Below are 21,468 nucleotides of genomic sequence, written 5' to 3'. Positions count from 1 at the left end.
CAAATTATCAGGAAATCTGGGGGCATTTCAGTTAGTCTTAAAAGAACAAGTAGGTTTTGACATGTTACCTGATGACTTTCCCTTCCAAAATTTCCCTTGAAGCTTTGCAGTTGGATAGAAAAGATAAAGTGAAATACAGCATATATCAAGGAAATAAAATGTAATAATTGTTACTTACAGCACAAAGTAAAATTTTCAAATATTCTTAGTTAAAATCCTAATTTGAATGCCTTATTTATAATTCAGTTCCATGTAGAATTTATGGATTATTATAGAAGGCACACCAAATTCCATAGCATTTTAAAAGTGTCCTTCTTAAACTCACCCACAGAACTTCTACTGGCTTCTAATTATGCTTTTCCTTTTTTACCTCTCCTTCGTTCAGGTCCACCATGAGTGAGAAATGGGGCTCAAACTCTTCAGAAAACTGGCGTATTTGGAGTGTCAATGACACAAAGCATCATCAATACTCAGATAGCAATATCACCTATGTGAACTACTATCTTCACAAGCCTCAAGTGGCAGCAGTCTACATTATTTCCTACTTCCTAATCTTCTTCCTGTGCATGGTGGGAAATACAGTGGTTTGCTTTACTGTAATGAGGAACAAACATATGCACACTGTCACTAATCTCTTTATCTTGAACCTGGCAATAAGTGATTTACTAGTTGGTATATTCTGTATGCCTATCACGCTGCTGGACAATATTATAGCAGGTATGTTGACTTGTGCACAGTGCAAAGATGGTATGAGAAAACGCTTGTCCCATATCCCTGCAGCTGTGGCAGGGTCATCCATTCATTTACAAATATTTATGGGATTCCAATAACTGCCCCAGGTACCTGCCCTCATGAAGTCTGCTTTCTAGATGAGGAGAAAGAAAATAAACAAACAGCTATATAAGTAAGCATAGAATAGTAAGAATTATGGATAAAAGAAAGCAAGTGACAGAAATGAAGAGTAGAAGCTGTCATTTTTATAGAAGTTCACTGAAGGTCATCACAGACTGAGATCTAGCACTCTTTACTGAAGACTTTGAATTTGTTTAATACAGTCAGGACATATATAATATTGTAGAAATACTGAGAATAGTATGGACTGCCAAGTTCAAGGAGCTGGAAAGTCTGGTTTCAACTGATGTAATGTTTTCAATTTAACACAAATAGATATTTAGGCCCTCTTGTGGTTAGCTGGAGAGATTACCAATAGTTTTTGAGGGAAGGTGGAGCAGCAGTCCCAACGATTTCACAAAAAGTGGTAGTTCATCAGTGGTAATTTCCACGCACAATACAACTAACTTCGTATTGTAAGGTTAGTGCCTAGAGTACCTCTGGGCCCGCATCACTACTTCTGTAGCCCCATATCATGTACTCCAGAAGTGCAGGAATACTGCATCTCCAGGTCCCAGAACAGTTTGGGTACATAGTACCTACTTAAGAAATATTTGTTGCATTAATTAATGATCAGTACTCAAGCTATTAATATTCTAAATCTGTATAAGAAAAAACAATTAGCATATCAAAATTATTTAGAGGGGCAGGAGCCGGGTCATAGCCCTTATCCTTCCAAGCATTCAACATCAGCTGACTCAGCTTCTCTTTAGCATTCACCTGTTTCCTTCCTATCTCTGGAATGGGAACCAGGAAGGCTTTAGAGTGCCTGTTCTATCATCATGTCCTGTATAGATTCTGTGTTTTTGTGATGTTTATTTTAAAAAACAATATTTATCAAGGATGTGTATTTTCAAGATACTGTGCTAGACAAAAAAGAGTGAATTGATAAAAACTATTACTGCTCTCAAGAAATGTATTTCTCCAAAAAGAAATGTTCTCAGTATTTCCTTGAAAAATATAGTTAAAAAACTATACTTACAGTTAAATTATTATTTAAAAATTTTCCATATATGGTACCCTTCCTTACCCCTGATTCCCATTCCCCATGAGGCAGTCACATTCAGCATTTTTTGCCTTTATTTTTGGTAATTACTATCGTATTTCCAAATACCATGTTTTCATGTGATGTGTTATCTTCAAACGGTAGTTATAATTTTGTTCTCATAATCTTCTTCTACCACAAGAGGTCGTTTCCCCACCAAACTCCACTGAAATGACAGTAGGACAAAAGAATATAAATCCATAGAAACAGTGTCAGATACTGAATGTGGCATTGGGAAAACCACATGATTGGCTACAATTGTATATGAAAACAAGCAGACACATACAAAAACACAAATATACGCTCACACAAGTATACACTTATATCCTTCACCTCTTCTCATTCTCATGATGATTATCTCATGTTTTTGGTTAAATCAATATTCATAGTGTATTTTCCTATTATGATATGTATCTTACCCTTGCTTAGCCATGTAGAGAGCTAAGATATCAATTTCTCTCCTATAAAATATTATTTGTTTTCTTGGATTTAATAAGGGCAACATACTTTGAATTTGCTTAGTTTGGGGTGTGTACCTATCGGTAACATATCCTCAAATTCTCTTCCAGGTGTGTTAATTTCCTGTCACTACCTTTAAATCAGGTAACTTTTAAGTTGCATCTTTTTTCCAAGAGACACCCTCCCTGGTACTTTCTATCCTTTTGTTCCTATGCAGACATGCTGCTTTCCAGGCAGGCATGGACCTCAGCTACTGTTCTGGAATGTCCCATCGCTGAGACCCTAACAATTCTCCATACCTTTCTCTGGGCTCAATCTCCTATTTTCTGGAGCCAGGTCTTCTTTTTTGGTTGATTCCTGTTAGCTTCCTGCAAATGTGTGAATTGAGAAAAAAATGTTTTAAATTTTGTATGTCTGCAAGTATCTTTTTTTTTATTTTGGTATCATTAATATACACTTACATGAGCAACACTGTGGTTACTAGATTCCCCCCATTATCAAGTCCCCACCACACACCCCATTACAGTCAGTGTCCATCAGCATAGTAAGATGCTATAGAATCACTACTTGTCTTCTCTGTACAATACTGCCTTCCCTGTGCCACCCCTCACTACATTTTGTGTGCTAATCATAATGCCCTTTCTTCCCCTTATCCCTCCCTTCCCACCCATCCTCCCCAGTCCCTTTCCCTTTGGTAACTGTTAGTCCATTCTTGGGTTCTGTGATTCTGCTGCTATTTTGTTCCTTCAGTTTTTGCTTTGTTCTTATACTCCACAGATGAGTGAAATCATTTGATACTTGTCTTTCTTCACCTGGCTTATTTCACTGTGCATAATACCCTCTAGCTCCATTCATGTTGTTGCAAATGGTAGGATTTGTTTTCTTCTTATGGCTGAATAATATTCCATTGTGTATATGTACCACATCTTCTTTATCCATTTATCTACTAATGGACACTTAGATTGCTTCCATTTCAGGACTATTTATAAATAGTGCTGCAATAAACATAGGGGTGCATGTGTCTTTTTCAAACTGCACTCCTGCACTTTTTGGTAAATTCCTAAGAGTGGAATTCCTTTAAATATCTTTATTCTGCCCTCACACTTGATTATATTTGCTGATTAGAGTATTCTAGGCTGGGCATTTTTTTCCTCAAAGTTTTTAAAGAGATTGCTCTATTGTTGCTGCTGAGAAACCTGGTGTTACTGCTGAAAAATCTAACGCCATTTGACTTGTACTTTTTTTACTCATGGTATGTATTTTGTTTTTCTTCCTAAAAGCTCTTAGGGTTCTCTATCCCCAGTGTTCCTTATTTCAGACAATTATGTTTTAGATAAGTCTTACTATTTTTCATTGATTGTGCTGGACACAAACTAGGTTCTTTCAATCAGTAAATGATGCCTTCAATCCTGGGGAGTTTTTTTGTAGAATTCTTTTCCATTTTCCTTTCTTCAATTTGTATTAATCAGAGATTAGAGGTTCTAGGTTGCTCCTTTATTGATCTTTTTTTTAATTGAAGTATTATTGATATACAATCTTATATTAGTTTAAAGTATAAAATACAGTGGTTCACCAGTTACCCACATTATTAAATCCTCACCCCAACTAGTGCAGTTACTGTCAACATACAAAGATGTTAAAGAATCATTGACTATACTCTATGCTGTACTACCATCCCCATGACCAACTTATATTATGATTGAGAATTATTGTGCCCCTTTGTCCCCCTCACACTCCACACCCACCCATCCCAACCACTCCCCATGGTAACCACCAGTCACTTTCAGTGTCCATGAGTCTACTGCTGTTTTGTTCATTTTGCTTTGTTTTTAGACTCCACATGTAAGTGAAATCATATGGTGTTTGTCTTTCTCCTGAATATTTCACTGAGCATAATACCCTCTAGGTCCATCCATGTTCTTACAAATAGCAGGATTTCTTTCTTTTTATGGCTGAATAATATTCCAGTATGTATGTACCACCTCTTCTTCCATTCATCTACTGATGGACACTTAGGTTGCTTCCCTATCTTGGCTATTATAAATAATGCAATAATAACATATGGGTGCATATATCTTTTCAAATTGGAGATTTTGTTTTCTTTGGGAAAACCCCTAGAAGTGGAACTACTGGGTCAAATGGCATTTCTATTTTTAGTTTTTTGAGGAGCTTCCATACTGCTTTCCACAAAGCTGTACCAATTTATTTTCCGACCAACAGTGTAAGAAGGTTCCCTTTTCTCTACATCCTCACCAAAACTTATTTACTGTCTTTTGGATAGTGGCCATTCTAACTGGTGTGAGGTGATATCTCATTGTAGTTTTGATTTGCATTTCCCTGATGATTAGCAATGTGGAGCATCTTTTCATGTGTCTGTTGAGCATCTGTATTTCTCCATTGGAAAAATGTCTGTTCAGGTCCTCTGCCCATTTTTTAATTGGGTTATTTGGTTTTCTGGTGTAAAGGTGTATGAGTTCTTTATATATTTAGGTGTTTCTCTTCCATTTTCTGTTCCTTATTTCAAAGATTTTCTCATCTTTCTCTTCCAGACTTAATGTTGAGTTCTTCTTTTCTATTACCATATTTTAAATTCTTTGACCTACTTTTATATTCTGCATGTTCCTTATACTATCACATATATTTTATGGATAAAATGTGTTCCGTCTCTGAGGTTATTAGTAATAATTTTTTGCTTTTCACTTTTCATATTCTTGATTCATATTCTTTTCTTGTAAGTTTATTCCTATTTGCTTTAGTCCCTTTCTTTTATATGTAAAGTTTTCCTAATGTCAACTTCTACTTAGCTGATGATGTTCCAGAGTGAGTCACTCTGTGGCCCTTGAACCTCTCTGCATGCCTGGGGTTTGAGTCTGCGTATTCATTGGGAAATCCACAACTGTCAAAATCTGCATGCCAGTGTTCCTGAAGGGATCACTTTCCCCAAAAGAAAATCCTCTGATCTACTGCCATAAGGATATAAGGCTGGCTGCTGCATTCCAGAGCTGCGTGGGTCTCTGAGCCAACAGTATTGCATGCACACTGTATACTTTTGCTTAATCCTTCTGCATCATCAAGGTACCCACTCCATCTGCAGCTAGTGACTCACAGTCTACAGCCCATGAGTTTCTACTTCCTCAGAGAGTAATTTCCATTTCTCTGCTGGCCTGGGGAAGAGCCAATGGCATCTGACTGCATTTATACATAATTCAGCCCATCATGTTGTTTTGCCCACTTCAGTAGTATCTGGCTCCTCAGTTTCTATGGATTTATGTTCTTTTGTCCTGTTTATCACTTCAGTAGAGTTCAGTAGAGTTTGGTGAAGGAGATGAGATAAATCATGGGCTTATTCTTCTACTTCCAACCAATCACTATCCATACTTTTTGCATAGTTGAAAAGTAATACTGCAATAACCAAACAAACTTTAGGACTGGAGAGACATACTCTTTTGGTTTCTATTCAGCTGAGTCACTCAAACACATATCTTAAGATGGTTTGGATAGGTGATAAAATGTGTTTTTTTAATAATATAAGTGAATTATTTAGATTATTGGCAATATTTTGAATTAGGTAAGAATATTTTTAAAAAATAAATTGCAGTAAACATAATGTTCCTCATGTAATTGTAGATCAATGATACCAGAATAATAAATAAATAAATAAATAAATAAATAAATAAATAAATAAATAAATAAATTGCAGAATATCATTTAAAAGAAATTTTAAACATTGGAAAAATATGTAGCATTAATATTTTGGGAAAATAGAATATTTGCTAGTGGGAAAACATTGTTACTTTCCTGTAGTAGCAGTTGGGTGTTTAGAACATCAGACTGCTAATAGCTTTACTGCAAATACACTTACTAATTTCTTTATAAACTTTCTAGTGACTGAAATTCAGTTAGGAAGTAATCCAATAGACTGCTTTTGTGCATGCAAAGTGTTCTTCATACTCAAAGTATGTTTTAGCATAGGCTGCTATAATAAAATACCATAGTTTGGGTGGTTTAAACAATAGACATTTATTGTCTCACTATTCTGAAGGCTGTAAGTCCTAGATCTGGGCCAGCATGCCCAGGTTCTTGGTGAGGCCCTTTTCCTGGCTGGTCGATAGCTCTCTTCTTGCTGTGTGCTCAGGTGGTCTTCCCTTGGTGCATGGAAAGCAACCTCTCTCTCCTGCACTTCCTGTAAGAGTCCTACTCCTATTATCCTGTTACCTACCTCATGGCCCAATCTAAGTCCAGTTAATTCCCAAAGGCTTACCCCAAATACCATCACATTGGATAGTTAAGGCTTCAATATATGAATAGGAGTAGGGGCCTCAGTAAAGTGCCTCTGAGGTAAATTGTCTTACTACACTATACATAAATATTACCTATTTTTATATTTATTTTATTATATTAACTTTATTTATTCTACATGTAACTCCTGATTCCTTATAATTTAAGGGGTTCATTTCCAAATTAGAAAACCAATATTCTGTTTGTTTTATTAATTTAAAGGGCATTATTGCATAAGTGTTAATGGTTTGGACCCTGGAACCCTATTACCAAGGGTTCAAATCCTGAGTATACTAAATAACTGTTATGTATCAAGTGGCTTATATCAAGTATTGCATATTAGATGTTATATATATCATATATTAATATTATATATAATTATAAATTAGTGTTGTATGTTTGTGGCAAGGTTTATGACATTTGTGTGTCTGTTACCTTGTCTAAATTGTGAGGAGAATAATAAAGAATTCAAAAGCTTGTTGTGGGGATTAGATATGTTAACATTTGCAAAGGACTTATGACAGTGCCCTAGAATGCAGTAACTACTATTCAAGCTTTCCCATTATTATTAGTATGCTGAAAAACAGCTCTAGATATATTTGTGAAAATACTGGGAAACACTATTACCTTACTATCATTTAGAAAAAATTGCACCAGTCTTGACTTCACACCTTTCTATTCATATCTTCAGTGAGATGTTTTAAAAATATGATTATTTCCAAGTCTGTTTCATTTCCCTCTCAGGATGGCCATTTGGAAACACAATGTGCAAGATCAGTGGATTGGTCCAGGGAATATCAGTTGCAGCTTCAGTCTTTACTTTAGTTGCAATAGCAGTGGACAGGTAAGTTAGAACCAACATTGGAATCAAGACAAGTGGGCATGTCTGCAATTAATCCACCTAACCAGAGAAAAATGTGTAATCTGAATTTGGGTGTATCTTCCCAAAACTGTATCCCTGATATCAATCCCTTTAAGAACACAGTAAATATCTACTGATGGCTCAATAATAAGAAAATAAAACTATTGAAATTTCTGTATTTTAAAATTAAATAGCTAGGGATGATACATGTCTGTCTTTGTCAATCCAGGCAGCTGTAATTAGACAGCACAGACTGCATGGCTGACTCAAGAGAAATGTACTTCTCATAGTTCTGGAAGCTGGAACGTGGGAGGGTGGATTGGCACATTAAGCCATCAAAAGAGACAAGGAGTGGATTTTGTATGGGTTTATCTTCCATTTTAAGAAGTTTAAACTTCTTCCTGAGGACAAGAGGGAGCTACTGAAATCTTTCAAACAAGGGCATAATTACTATTTTCATGTTAGAGAAATAGGTGGAAATCATTTGGAGTTGTATAAGATTAGAGCATTGAAGAGCCGTTAATAACCTTTTTTAACTCAAATGGGAGAGGATGCATACATCTATTAAGACAGTGACAATGGAATGAAGAGGGAAACTGAACAATGACGTGCAAGGTATCTCGTTCAGTGAAGAAACTGGTCCAAAAGGGAAACAACCCATCAACAACCAATCTAGCAAGCTAGTTTTAAAAAACATGCAATGCAGTGGAATTGTTGACATCAAAACACAACTGGCAGATTCTATTTTTAATAAAAATCTATTATTTCCATCATTATTTATAATGTTTTAATCTATTTCCGAGAACCCACCATGTAGCTGTAGTTTACTTGGTTTGTAAAGGGAATAGAATTTAAACATATGCTAACCACCATATGCTAAAGATGTTTTATAGAATTTAGGAGGTAATTATTTCCAGCATTACTACATCCTATATATGTTAAATTATTTTTTATATACTACTATTTATTTATACTAACACTCATTTTATTCTAGTAGTAGGACTACTATAAAATTCTTTTGATGTGAATGTTTATAATAAATTCTGTCTTAATCATATATGTAATAAATTCTATACCTTGATTATACATATCATCTTTATAGTGAATAAAAAATCTATAATATCCTTATTATTTTGTTCTTGGATCTTGAGCTTGTCATATTTACTTCCACATTACATTTAGTATTAAAATCACTAAATTCCTTTTTCACTGTTTCTAGCATGCCTCCTAAACAGAAATTTAGAAATAAACATTAATCTTCATTTAAAAAACCAAATAAGTTTAGATTAACAAATAAATTTTGCTATATTTATTCAATGGATAACTGTACAGTGGTTAAAATGAATGAAATAGGTCAACATCTATCAAAATGCATAAATCTCAAAAGCATACAATCTGAAAAAAGAAGTTACATAAAGATAAAACATGGAGCCATCAATATAAAATTTAAAATATTATAGATGCAGATTAGTACCACAAAAACATTAAAAAATTGACAGCAGGGATACATACCATCTTCAGGATTTCTGGGAAAAGTGAAAGAGGAATGGGATTGAGCAGTTCTACCAAGAGAATTTTAACTGTATCTGTAATTGTTTTATGCCTTTTGAAAAGTGATGAAAATATGGTCATCTGCTGTGATTTCATTCACACCCTTTACTACTTGCCTTCCCAACCATATATCACTTCTCTGTAGCTACAGTTATCTATTGCTATATAACTAGTAATTTCCCCAAACAAACCACTTAGTGGCTTAAAATGACAGCAATGTTTATTAAGTACATGACTCTCTGATGTGGGCAGATTCAGCAAGTATAGCTTGTTTCACTCCACTTGGCACCAGTGGGGGAGAATCCAGGCTGGGGCTGAAGCCTCTCTCACTCTCACATTGGTACTTATGCTGGGAAGATCGAACTGGGGCTCCTTGGGTCCTTGATCTCCAAGACATGGGCTCTACAGCATGGCAATTCAAGGGAGCTGGACTTCTTACACATCAGTCCAAGGCTCCAGAGGCCTGTGTCTTAACAGAGTGCCTGGGAAAGCCATGCAGTATTACTTCTGCATTCTACTTATTAGGAGGAGTTCCTAAGGCCAGCCCACATGCAAGGAAAATGGAAAAGAATTGGTAAGGAATGTCAAAGAACTTGGACATGTTTTAAAACCATCACACCTTCATCTCTATCTTAATAAATTGCACTTGGATGCTGTTCTCAGAGTCAGCTGTTGGAAGAAGTCAAACTTCAAAAAAACTCCCAAACCAATTTCTCCGGACTAAGTCTTTCTCCTAAATTTCATATTTGTGTTCAAAATGCCTGCTGGAAAACATCTGTATATTCAACAACAAGAAAAACACCTGTATATTCTGCCCAATTCATGTGAAAAATCTTGAGAGTTATCTTCAAACCTTCCTTCTCTCTTCAATCTCTATTTAATCACCCTTCAAGTCCCATCAGCTCTGGGTGCTAACTGGTCCTGAATGAGGCCACTATCCTTTGTTGCTTGAGATATATTGAAAATTGTTTCCTAACTGACTGTGATGATTAATTTTATGTGTGAACTTGAATGAGCCACAGGATACCCAGATACTTGGTCAAACATTATGCTGGGTGTGACGCTAAGGTTGTTTTGATGAGATTAACATTTGAGTCTAAGTAAAACAGATTGTCCTCCCTAATAAGGGGAGCACTTATCCAATCAGTTGAAGGCTTGAATAGAACAAACAAGGCTGATCCTCCTGCAGGTATGAAAGAATTCCTCCTGTCTGACTTTTTGAGCTGGGTGGGACATCAGTCTTTTCCTACCTTCAGACTCAAACTAAAAAATCAGCTCTTCTGGGTCTTGCGCCTGCTGGTGTGTGGACTAGAGCTCACAGCAGGGGCCCTCCTGGCTCTCAGTCCTTCGAGCGAGAACCAGGCCTGTTTTGTTGGCTCTCCTGGGTCTCCATTTGCCAACTTCAGATCTTGGGACTTTTTCGAACTCTATCATTGCACAGCCAATTCCTTATAATAAAGAGGTTCCTATATATTTATACATCCTGCTGGTTCTTTAAACCTGAAAAACCCTGACTAATGCACTGGCCAGGTCCAAGCTCTAGCTTGACTTTAGCATTATTACACAATGTTTCCATTGACTATGTCCTGGCAGGGAGCATTTTCTATCTTGTTCATTTTTGCCTCTCTGAATACATATATATATATATATATTTGTTGAATGAATTAATGAAAAAATAATATTTGAAGCCTCAAAAGTGGGTTTATAAAAGGAGCAAAATATGTAGAATTGTGTCTGGGAAGTTACCCAGAATTTCAGAGGGAGTAAATGGGAGGATTCACTAATTAAAAGATTAGAAGCAAATTGCAGGTTAAGAGACAAGACCTTACACATGCAGTGAATGAGTTCCAGAGAAGGACAACAGAGTAGTCAGGATTCAAGTTGACTAGTTAGTACACAAAGACATATCAGATGATTTAATTTGGAGTTTCTGTGGGGTCACTTAAACTTAAACTTCTAAGTTTCCTTAGCTGCAGGTCAGGAAAATAAAAATTTCCATAACATTTCAGTTTCATAGAGTCATTACAAAAATCAAAGATGATTAAGTAGGTACTTTCAAAAATATAAAATGTTCTACAGTTGCATAATGGCATGATTATCTTATAATTTAACATGGCGAGTTATTGATACTAACATCAAGAAGCCCAGTAACAAAACAGCGGTGAAATGAATCAGGCTAACTGATGTTGAGTATCCACACACACCAGAGGACACGAAATATCAGGAAGGCACATAAACGGCTCACAACTGAAACTCTCAGGCTCAGACAGCTGTAAAACAAATCACCGTAACACTCAGTGGCTTAAAACAATAATACTTTAATAGTTCTTGTGACTCTGTGGCCTGGTTGGGTGCCTCTGTGTGGTTCCCCTGCTCTTTGTCTTATGACTGAAACCACTCATGCTTCTGCTTATGTCATCCTTGCTAATGTTCAACTGGTCAAGGCCAGTTGACAAGCACACAGATAATGTGGGAAAGGACCACAGAAGGGCATGGAGGAAAGCATAAAAATGTGAGCCCTGGAGCCAAAACTACCTGTGTAAAAATCATGTGTAATTATGAACAAGATTTTTTTTTGTTTTACTTTTTCTAAGTCTGTTTTCCCACCTTTTCAATGGGGAGGCTTTAACAATTGATGCAAACCAGTGGAAAAGTACCTGAAACACAATATTAAATGTTCATCTTCAATATATGCTAGTTAGCACTGTTACTTTTATTATATAATAGTTTCTCATATAGTGTCTGGTACTCTACTTGTTAATATTTTGAGTTGAAATTTCTATCAGTTACAGAAAATGGTAATACATGCCTCTCTATTACTGATAACTATGTGTTTGAGGGGAATGCAGGAGACAGTAATTACTTAAGTAAATTTATTTCACTACGCAGTCAAATGTTAGGAGGCAGTGCTTCATTCATATTTGCCTTTAATTGTAGGTTCCGGTGTGTGGTCCACCCTTTTAAACCAAAGCTCAGTATCAAGACAGCATCCGTCATTATTGTGATCATATGGGTCCTGGCCACCGCCATTATGTCCCCCTCTGCTATAATGTTGCATGTACAAGAAGAAAAATATTACCGAGTGAGACTCAACTCTCAAAATAAAACCAGCCCCATCTACTGGTGCCGGGAAGACTGGCCAAATCAGGAAATGAGGAAGATCTACACCACTGTGCTCTTTGCCAACATCTATCTGGCCCCGCTGTCCCTCATTGTCATCATGTATGGAAAGATTGGAATTTCACTCTTCAAGGTGACAGTGCCCCGCACAGGCACCCAGAACCAGGAGCAGTGGCATGTGGTATCCAGGAAGAAGCAGAGGGTCATTAAGATGCTACTGATAGTGGTCTTGCTCTTCATTCTCTCCTGGCTGCCCCTGTGGACTCTGATGATGCTCTCAGACTACGCCCACCTGTCTCCCAGTGAACTGCAGGCCATCAACATCTACATCTACCCTTTAGCACACTGGCTGGCCTTCTGCAACAGCAGCGTCAATCCCATTGTCTACGGTTTCTTCAATGAGAAATTTCGCCATGGCTTCCAAGACGCTTTTCAGCTCCAGCTCTGCCAAAAAAGAGCAAAGCCCAAGGAACCCTACACCCTCAGAGCTAAAAACAATGTAGTCATAAATACAGCTCGTCAGTTAGTCCAAGAACCTACAATTCAAAATCCACATGAGGAAAATTTGCTTTGTAGGAAAAGTGTTGAAAAGCCCAAGCAGGAATTAATGAGGGAAGAATTAGGAAAAGCTACCAATAGAAATGAGATTTTAAGAGAGGTAGTGTGATGATTTTAACTCCACTGTGTGTTATATATTGAATACTATTGCTTTATACTTCAATTTTAAGAATGTTCTAAAGAAAGCATGTACTGAAAGCAATCTGGAAAAAAAAGTAAACAAGATGGTCTTACTAAGTTCATAACCAGTCTTATGGTGTATGTGTACAGAGACTCATATATAGATTTGCCTGAATAAATCCATTTCCTTGGAGTAATTTTGAAAGCTTGACCTTGCCTACTGAGCTATTTGTGTATAAGTCAAGCATGTATATTATATGTGTGTGTGTGTGTACACATACATATGCCCATTTTCCCCAAATGGTGAAAATGGGCAGTTCTTTGCATAAGAGATCATTTTGTCAATTCTGTCTTTGCTTTTGGACTTGAAATTTTAGATTACCGTATTATTTGTGCTTTTAAAATGTATTTAGTTTAGAAATAAGAACTGCAATAGCAAATCAAGGGACACTGTATTTCTTTGTATTTAATTTTCTTCTAAAGAGTACAGTTAAAGTTGATAAAAATTGTAGCATTGTTTTGTAGGAGTTGTTGGCTTTTTAATACTTTCATAAATGAAATTTATGCCCTAGCTGAACCCATTTTTTTACAGAGATAATTTTAGCACTCCGACTTGAACCCCTTTTTAGTAAAATCTTTGGCAGAAAAAAACATGTCTTTTAATAATGTAGCAACTGGAGGCTCTCTTTTGAAATGCTAATCAGAAATGTTCAAGAATCATCGTAAGAGTCCAAAAAGGCATGCACAGAACCAGACCAATCATTCCAGATGTCCTGTGGGCCCAACATCCATACCCAGTGCTCCTACTGGATTAATGAATTAGTACTACTGTTAAAAAGAAAATTGCAAATCCCTGGATTCTGCTATGCCAAAATTACATAATGTCAATAATTGTAAATGCTAGCTTATATTCTAGGGTGAGATAAGTCCCTATAAAATTGAGAATTATAAAATAACTAGTTTGACAAATAAATCTCTGGGCTTGGACCTATCCTGTTTTATCCAGTCATTTTTGAAGTTCTAACTAAAAGGTTTCAACATAGGCCTTTGAGAAAATAATTGTTGAATTTTCAATTGAATTGAACAATGAGAGATTTGAATATGCAAATGTTATTTCCTGCCATCAGGGAAGGCAACTTTTTGAAATTTTGGCTGTAGAAGATGGTTTTATGTTTCCCTGCTCTGATTACTGTAATACTCTTTACATAGGCGTACTTAGAGGTTGAAGATTATTTTGTTAGCAATTCAGTTTTTGATAGGCATCCTCACATTCTACCAGAACCTGAAAGTCACCATAACTCTCTTCCATACCCTTATCTGTCAACTATCTACCTTTTATCCCCTTCACCCCCTGGTCATTACCTCTTCCCTACTTATTGCAAAACTCTCCTCCTGGAATCCTATCTTGACTTTCAGTTCTTTCTGTCTTTCATTTCTTCTTATAGCTGGCAGAGTCATCTTTCTGAAGTAAAAATACTTTCAGAAGTTCTCTGCCTGTTAAAACATGTACAGGCACTCAAAGCTCGCCACAGCCTGGCCCTTACCTACTGGTTGCATCTCAGACACAAATTGTTTTCTAAACTCCAGTCAGAGATGGGCAAGCTATGTTACTGTTTTCACATTTATGGCTCATTCTCTGCTTTATTCTCTCATCTGCCTGTGCATTCTTAGTCCAAGGACTATTAAAAAGCTCCATCTTTCAGAAAGTCTATCTGCATTCTTACAGCATTAGTATTCACTACCCCACCCCCAGAGCATTGTGTACCTCTTATAGTACAAACTAAATTTCTGTCTTATGCTTGTAACTAGAATATAAATTCCTCAAAGGCAAGATGAATTAGGCCTTACCCATCTTTAGATGCCCTACAATGTGGATCACAGTAATAAACAGTCATACATGTATGCTAGACAATTGTCACAGGCACAGCCCATCTGTCAGTTGGCTTAAGGGGAATGTCTGATGCTTTATTTCTGCCTAAAGATTCTAGCTCACTTACATACAAAGGAAAGCTTTTCTATAAACTGGATAGCAAAGGTAAAAGATGAAGAGAGCCAAAATGTCTTGAACGTATTGGGTCACTATGAATTTGGATTCTGGGATCATTCAGGACTTGCCAACTAGCTTACTGCTTTTCTATGCCTCATTTTTTCATCTGTAAGATAAGAATAACAACAATGCCTTCTTGGTTTGCTGTCAGTATAAAATTATAGCAGGAAGGGAAGCTTGTAAAAAGCAGAGTGATTATCACATACTAAGAGCTAAATTAGTGTAAGAACTAACTGTTGCTGTTTTTTAATTATACCTAGAAGCTTTAACAGTAATATGTAGTAGTAATTATAATATTTCATAATACAGTCACAATATATGTTCATTTTGCATGTTCTATAACCCTTACAAGAGTACTATGAAGTATTATTTTGCCTATGTTATAAATCAGGGCACCAAATCTAAGAGAAATTGGTTTGTCCAAAGTCCTGAAACCTGAAAGTGGTAAAACAGGTTGTAACTTTATGTGTATACATATACAATTTCAAATATACATATAATTCCAAAACCCTTTTTAAACTTTATTATTTCTTCTATGTAAGATAGCCTATATGTTACGGTGAACTTGTTTTGGACTTCAAAAATCATTTTTTTTATTATAAAGTAACAAAAATTTTATTACATAAATAGCACCTGTTTCTTATAGAGTTTTCAAGAAATGTGAATGGTACAAAAATTATATGTAATTCCTCTTCAGGAAAAAAAAAGATAAACACTCACTGTAGACAGCACTGAGATCAGCATCCTGTTCCTATCTTTGCCAAGAATGATTAAGAGCAATCATTTTGTTGCTGCCTATCTGACAATGTCCTTAACACATATTAAATTTTTCTTCAACTTTGCTATTTTAATAGTGAAAAATTATTTAAATTTGTTGTTTTGATTACTAGTAAAGGTGAACATTGCTGTTTCTTAGTAATTTGTATTTCTTCCTCTGCCCATTCTTCAGACATTTTCCCAAAGTATTTATTGTTGCTTTTGTTTTTTATTCATCACTATGCATTTTGTATTTTAAGTGTATCAGTCCTCAATAACAGACAGAATATTTCTTTCAAGAATAGATGTAACTTCCCTGCTGAAATAGCATTAATGGTTTCCTTTCAAATAGGAAAAAAAGCAAACTCCTTACCAAGATTTACACACCTTAGCTTCTTCTGCCCCATCCACCTCTTAACAGCCTCTGCACCCTACACTGTGCTCCACAGGGCCTGCCTCTGTGTTCCCCTAGCATTTGCCACGCTCTGCTGCTGCTCAGATTCACACCTGCTTTTTCATGCCAGAAATGGTCTCCCATTTCACACACTGGCTTTCTCATCCTTCAGGATTCAACCTAAAATTCACCAGAGCCTTGTTCATTTCCTTCATAGCAATTTTTATTCTCTGTAATTATCTTCAGAATTCATTTATTTACTTGTTGACTATCTGTGCACCCAGAAAATGAACTTCATTAAGGAAGAGGTTTTTCCTGTTTATTATTATATCTGAGAGAGTGCTCGATACATAATGAACATAGAATAAATGCTTTTGGAACAAATTAGTTAAGGGGTTGCAAATATTTTTGAGTTTTTAATTTGCATTCTAATTTGTTTATGATGGAGTCATATTTTATTTTCATATATTGAAGGTAATTCAGAATATAATAGAAACATTGGGTAATATAGAAAGGCAGATGAAGTAAAATTATTTCCTACCTGGGCACCTAATGATAACCATTCTTGCTGTCATTTTGGAGCATGTGTACATGCTTTCTTTAACAACATTATGATCTGGGATATATACTTTATAACCATTTTATTCATTCAGCATATCAAAAACATATTTTTCCATGTTGTTTAACAGTCTTCAAAATATTTTCACCAGGTCAATGCTATTCTGTAATTTATTAAAGTTCTTCTCTGGGGCTGGAAATATGTTATCTCTTAAATCTATAAAATGATGCAGTTTTGTAAACCTTGTATAATACTGGCATATTTATAATCATCTTAGAATAAACTTACAAGGAATGCAATTGTACACTTCTTAATGTCTTAATATACACTGTCAAATATTTCTTAAACAGGTTTAACATTTTATACTTCCCTTAACGGTGTCAGAGTTTGTTCACTCGCACCCTCTCAAACACTGCATATTCCATAAAATGAATTTCTCTTGCCACATTGATAAGAGAGAACTTGTATCTCATGCTTAATTTCATTTCATTGTTATATAGCTGAACATTAAAATAATCTTTATTCAGTTTGATTTATTTGTATTTATTTGTCTTCATGTGTATTCACTTCTATTTCCTTTTTAGCCAATCTCCTCTTCTTGTCCTCTGCCTGCTTTTCCATTAGATTTGATTTTTTTTCCAGCAATTGGTAAAAGCACTCCCTAATTCAGGATAGTAATTCTTGACTATCAGACAGTTTTCAAACATTTACCCTCTTTGATGTGTGCCTATCCATATATGTTTAGATGTGAGGATAAAGTTTAAGAAGCTTTGACAGAGTACAAAAATACATTGACTTAAAGGATACAGATGTGAAATTCTCTCTCATAAAATAGTACCTGATGTCAATGGTCCAGTTTAGTGGGATACTTGTTTAGAAATTCAGATTCCTTCCTCTGATTACTCCTCTATCCCCTAAAGCAGGGGTCAGCAAGCCACCGCATCTGGCCTGACAATGGTTCTGAAGAAAAAAATGCCATGAAACACAGCTCTGCCCACTTATTACACATTGTCTAGGCCTGCTTTTGCATTACAGTCGAAGTGTTGATAGTTGAAACAAGGAATCTGAGCATATCATATTAAGACTTCTATAATTGATCATGCATGTCACATATAGCCCACAAAACTTAAAATATTTACTATCTGGTCAATTTTGGAAAGTTTGCCAACACTTGCCTTAGAAGCACCTTCCTTGCATACATGGTCAAAGCTAACCAGTGGGCACATCCCTATTTCAGAACTTGGGAAGGAAAAAGGAGAAGCTGCTGGGCAGGCAGCTTGTCTGTAGAGTATTAAAGATATCGTGGGAGGGACGCAAGTCACTTCCTCTTACAGATACCATTGACTACATGCACTCACATAGCCACACCAAGCTTCAAAGGGAGAAATGTAGTCTTGAGTTAAGCAGCCATGTCTCCAGGTTAAATTTTACTACTATGGAGAAAAAACAGACTGTTTTTAATTTTTACATGATCAACACCACTAATTCTTCCATATTTGGCATCATCTTTTCTTAGTATTTTGAAAGTACTTTCGGTGTTTAGGTTAGCTATCTGCGTTTGGTGGTTAAGCAGAATAATACCTCCCCCCCCTTCCCCCACAAAAGATCTCTGTCTGAATCCTGGGACCTGTGAACATATGACCTTACCTTACTTAGCAAAAGGAACTTTACAGTGTGATTAATAATCTAGAGATGCAAAGATCATCCTGGATTACCCAGATGGGTCCCACAATCACATGGGTCCTTATATGTAGAAGAGAGATACAAAAGAGAGAGGCAGAGGAGAGCCGATACGGATGAGATCAGAGTGATGCAGTGGATGAAGGACCCTCTGTCTTTGGTGGCCATTCAGGCATGTGAATGGCTTCTAGAAACTGGAAAAGGTGAGCAAATGGATTTTCCCCTAGAGCTTCCAGAAAAGAACACAGTCCTAGCAATGCCTTGACTTGAACCCAATGAAACCACTGTTGGACTTCTAATCTACAGAACCGTAAGACCCTAAATTTATGTTAAGACACTATGTTTGTGGCAATTTGTTACGGTCACAGTAGAAAAGTAATACAGATTCAAGTACCTGTAAGTCAGAAGCTACTGTGACAAATACCTAGATATATAGACGTAGCTTTGAAATATGGAAATAGACATTGGAAGATTTTGCAGAGCATGATAGAAAAAGCTTGGACTGCCTTGAGCACTCTGTTTTAGTAAAATAGAGATATTAGCAACTTTGCTTGTGAGGACTCAGAAGAAAATGAGCATGGTAGGGAGAAATATCCCTACATTGTCATAAGCAGACAACTGGTACAGATGTGAAAGGCAGTGCTTGTGAAGGCTTAGAAGGAAATGAGGAATGTGTTCATGGAAACTAGAGGAAAGGAGATCCTTGTCATATAGTGATGAAAGTTAGCAGGATTGTGCCTGGCATTTATGTGGAAAGTGTGGACTGGTACTACTAGTAATTATAACACTAGTTTTACTATATTAAATACTAGTTATTTAATATAATTGCTGATTTTCTGAAAATACATTTTTAAAATTTTAGAATCTGTATTTGGGAAATTAGGTCTTAAATACCATCCCAGAATAGTTTCTCATTTTAAAATTATAGCCATCAGACATTATCCATCCCATACAAAATCTCTTCAGAGAGGACCAACTGGTTTTTATTATTCAAGTTCACCTTATTAAGTAAATCAAGCCAAAAATCCTTAGCGGTACTACTCTTAATAAAAGCTGTGAACTGTTGATGCTCCTTCAGTCTCCACAGTAGCAGTTAATACCCCCACCTTATAGATGAGGACCTGACCTCACAGAAATAAAGGAAATTGTCCAAAGTCATATAACAAGTGAGCAATGGGTCTAAATTCTAACACATGTCAGCACCCAATGAGTGTTTATTATGTGGCAGGTGCTGTTCTAAGCTATTCACAGGCATTGTCTCACTGATGATCATCTCATCCCGTGTACTGTGAGGGGAGTGTTGCCACTATCCACCTTTTCAGACAGACAAGGAAGCTGAAAGCTTAGAAATATTAAGTATTCACATGAAGGAGTAATTAAAATATTTATTCAGGATTCAGATCATCTGGGTTTTCACCTTGGCTTTGCTGCCTAGAGATCAGTTATTAAAACCCTCAATACTTCAGACTGCTCATCTGGAAAACAGATAAAATAATAGAATCACTTGGAAATTTAGTGTGATACCTTATGTAAATAGATTAGTACTATACTTAGTATTCTTCTGTTTACCAAGAGGCAACACAGTTCATGTCTTCCTAATGTATATTACCAATTGTTATGAGGCTCAGTACTGTCATAAATTAAGAGGTAAAGATGACTGTTCCATATTGGCCACTTGAACAGTGACTCTAACAAACAATGACAAAAACTTGATCTCTTGTTGACCTGATGTTTTATATAATTTTGTATTTGATCTCAAGCTGTCAGATGAGCATTGTTTATCCCCATTTTATATAGATTAAAACTAGAGTCTGGAGATATCAATAACTTACCTAAAATTGGATAGCCAAACTCTGAATAGGCTCTGAATGGAACACAATTCTATGTAGTTCCAAAGGCTGTACTCTTTCATCAGATCATACTTCTAGCTGAAGTTTCCTTAAATGCTCCAATACCAAACATATTTCTTACCTCTCAATTTCTCCTATAAATACCCACTAGCAGCAGAGTCACCAAGAAGAAGAAAGAAATGATGTTTTCAAAATGATAGGGGAGAGAACACAATGATGAAGAAATACATAATTCATCTCAGACTACTTTGACATTTCATTTAGAAATACATTGTTAGACCATATTGTCCATATAGCCATTTTACCTCTGACAGACTACTAAGAGAGTGAAGAAATGAAAGAAAAATGACTTTACAATGGAGACAGGTGCAATTACATTCTAAGTAGGCTTCTTTTTAAAATCAGGGCTTAGGTATAGCTGAGAATTGGTATCATCTTAAAAACAGAATTTTATTCAAATCTACTCCACAGGTATTACTGTAAAAAGGAAATATTACACACAGTCACATGGTCAGGAAAAAAGTATACATCACAAGCCATAAAGCAAAACCTCATGAAAAGCAGCAGGAGGCATCAGGCTCCCCCATATTGCCCACAGAGTTTCTTCCTGGGCTGCCTGCTCTTCCCCAGGCAGCTCCTCGGAGTGGGCCTTTCCCTCATCCCAGTTCATCCTCTTAGTTCTCTCTCTTTCTCTTTTTATGTCCCACACATTCCACATAGTGGGCAAAACTCAAATTCATTTAGCTCATGGGTTAGCAAAGTGAGTTTCCCCGAACACCTGATTATGGAAATTCTCCCACCTATTAAAGCACAGCCTGAACACATACAATTAAAGACATCCTTCAGCCACATCCAAAATGAGAGAACACAAATTCATGTTCCCTTACTGAATCTAGCTCTGGATCCTTTTCTCACAGTGATGCAATTCATAACCATACATCTTCATGTCATGCAACCAATGGCTGAGTGATAAATGTAATAATAGTACACACAATATATGATGATTAAGGGGAAAGTATAAATCATAGTACAATTTTTAAATGGGTAAGGGAGAAAATACATATAGTGATTACTGGCTTGTAGTATATGCTATGGCCAAATATAAATAATTCCCATCACTAAAAACATGCATGACAGAAACAGCCTAACTCTTACTGATATGGGTTGGAGAGAATGCTCTGGGAATTATATTAGTGGTTTAGCAATCTCCGTTTTTTTTTTATTTGGCAGAAGTTTCTTTTCTGTTTACATTCTTATAACTAGTACACAAAGCCATAGGTGTTCTCAAATCAAGGCTC

The 21,468-nt window shown here is 36.2% G+C and overlaps 1 protein-coding gene across 1 annotated transcript; it reads left to right on the top strand.

The window, feature by feature from the left end:
• Positions 1 to 392: 392 nt before the first annotated feature.
• NPFFR2 (neuropeptide FF receptor 2) lies at positions 393 to 14,601 on the top strand. The gene is made up of 3 exons (XM_017660176.3): positions 393 to 717; positions 7,418 to 7,517; positions 12,024 to 14,601. The coding sequence occupies exons 1-3, from the start codon at positions 393 to 395 to the stop codon at positions 12,871 to 12,873; spliced, it is 1,275 nt and encodes a 424-aa protein (XP_017515665.3). The 3' UTR covers positions 12,874 to 14,601.
• Positions 14,602 to 21,468: the final 6,867 nt, after the last annotated feature.

The sequence above is a fragment of the Manis javanica genome, chromosome 5, assembly GCF_040802235.1.
Source record: "Manis javanica isolate MJ-LG chromosome 5, MJ_LKY, whole genome shotgun sequence".
Classification (NCBI taxonomy): domain Eukaryota; kingdom Metazoa; phylum Chordata; class Mammalia; order Pholidota; family Manidae; genus Manis; species Manis javanica.
This window is presented reverse-complemented; position numbering and strand designations above follow the sequence as displayed.

Excerpts from the sequence above, each read along its gene's own strand:
- NPFFR2 (XM_017660176.3), top strand. The coding sequence starts at position 393 with ATGAGTGAGAAATGGGGCTCAAACTCTTCAGAAAACTGGCGTATTTGG. Across the intron at positions 718-7,417 it reads GCTGGACAATATTATAGCAG|GATGGCCATTTGGAAACACA; the intron begins GTATGTTGACTT and ends TTTCCCTCTCAG. Across the intron at positions 7,518-12,023 it reads GTTGCAATAGCAGTGGACAG|GTTCCGGTGTGTGGTCCACC; the intron begins GTAAGTTAGAAC and ends CTTTAATTGTAG.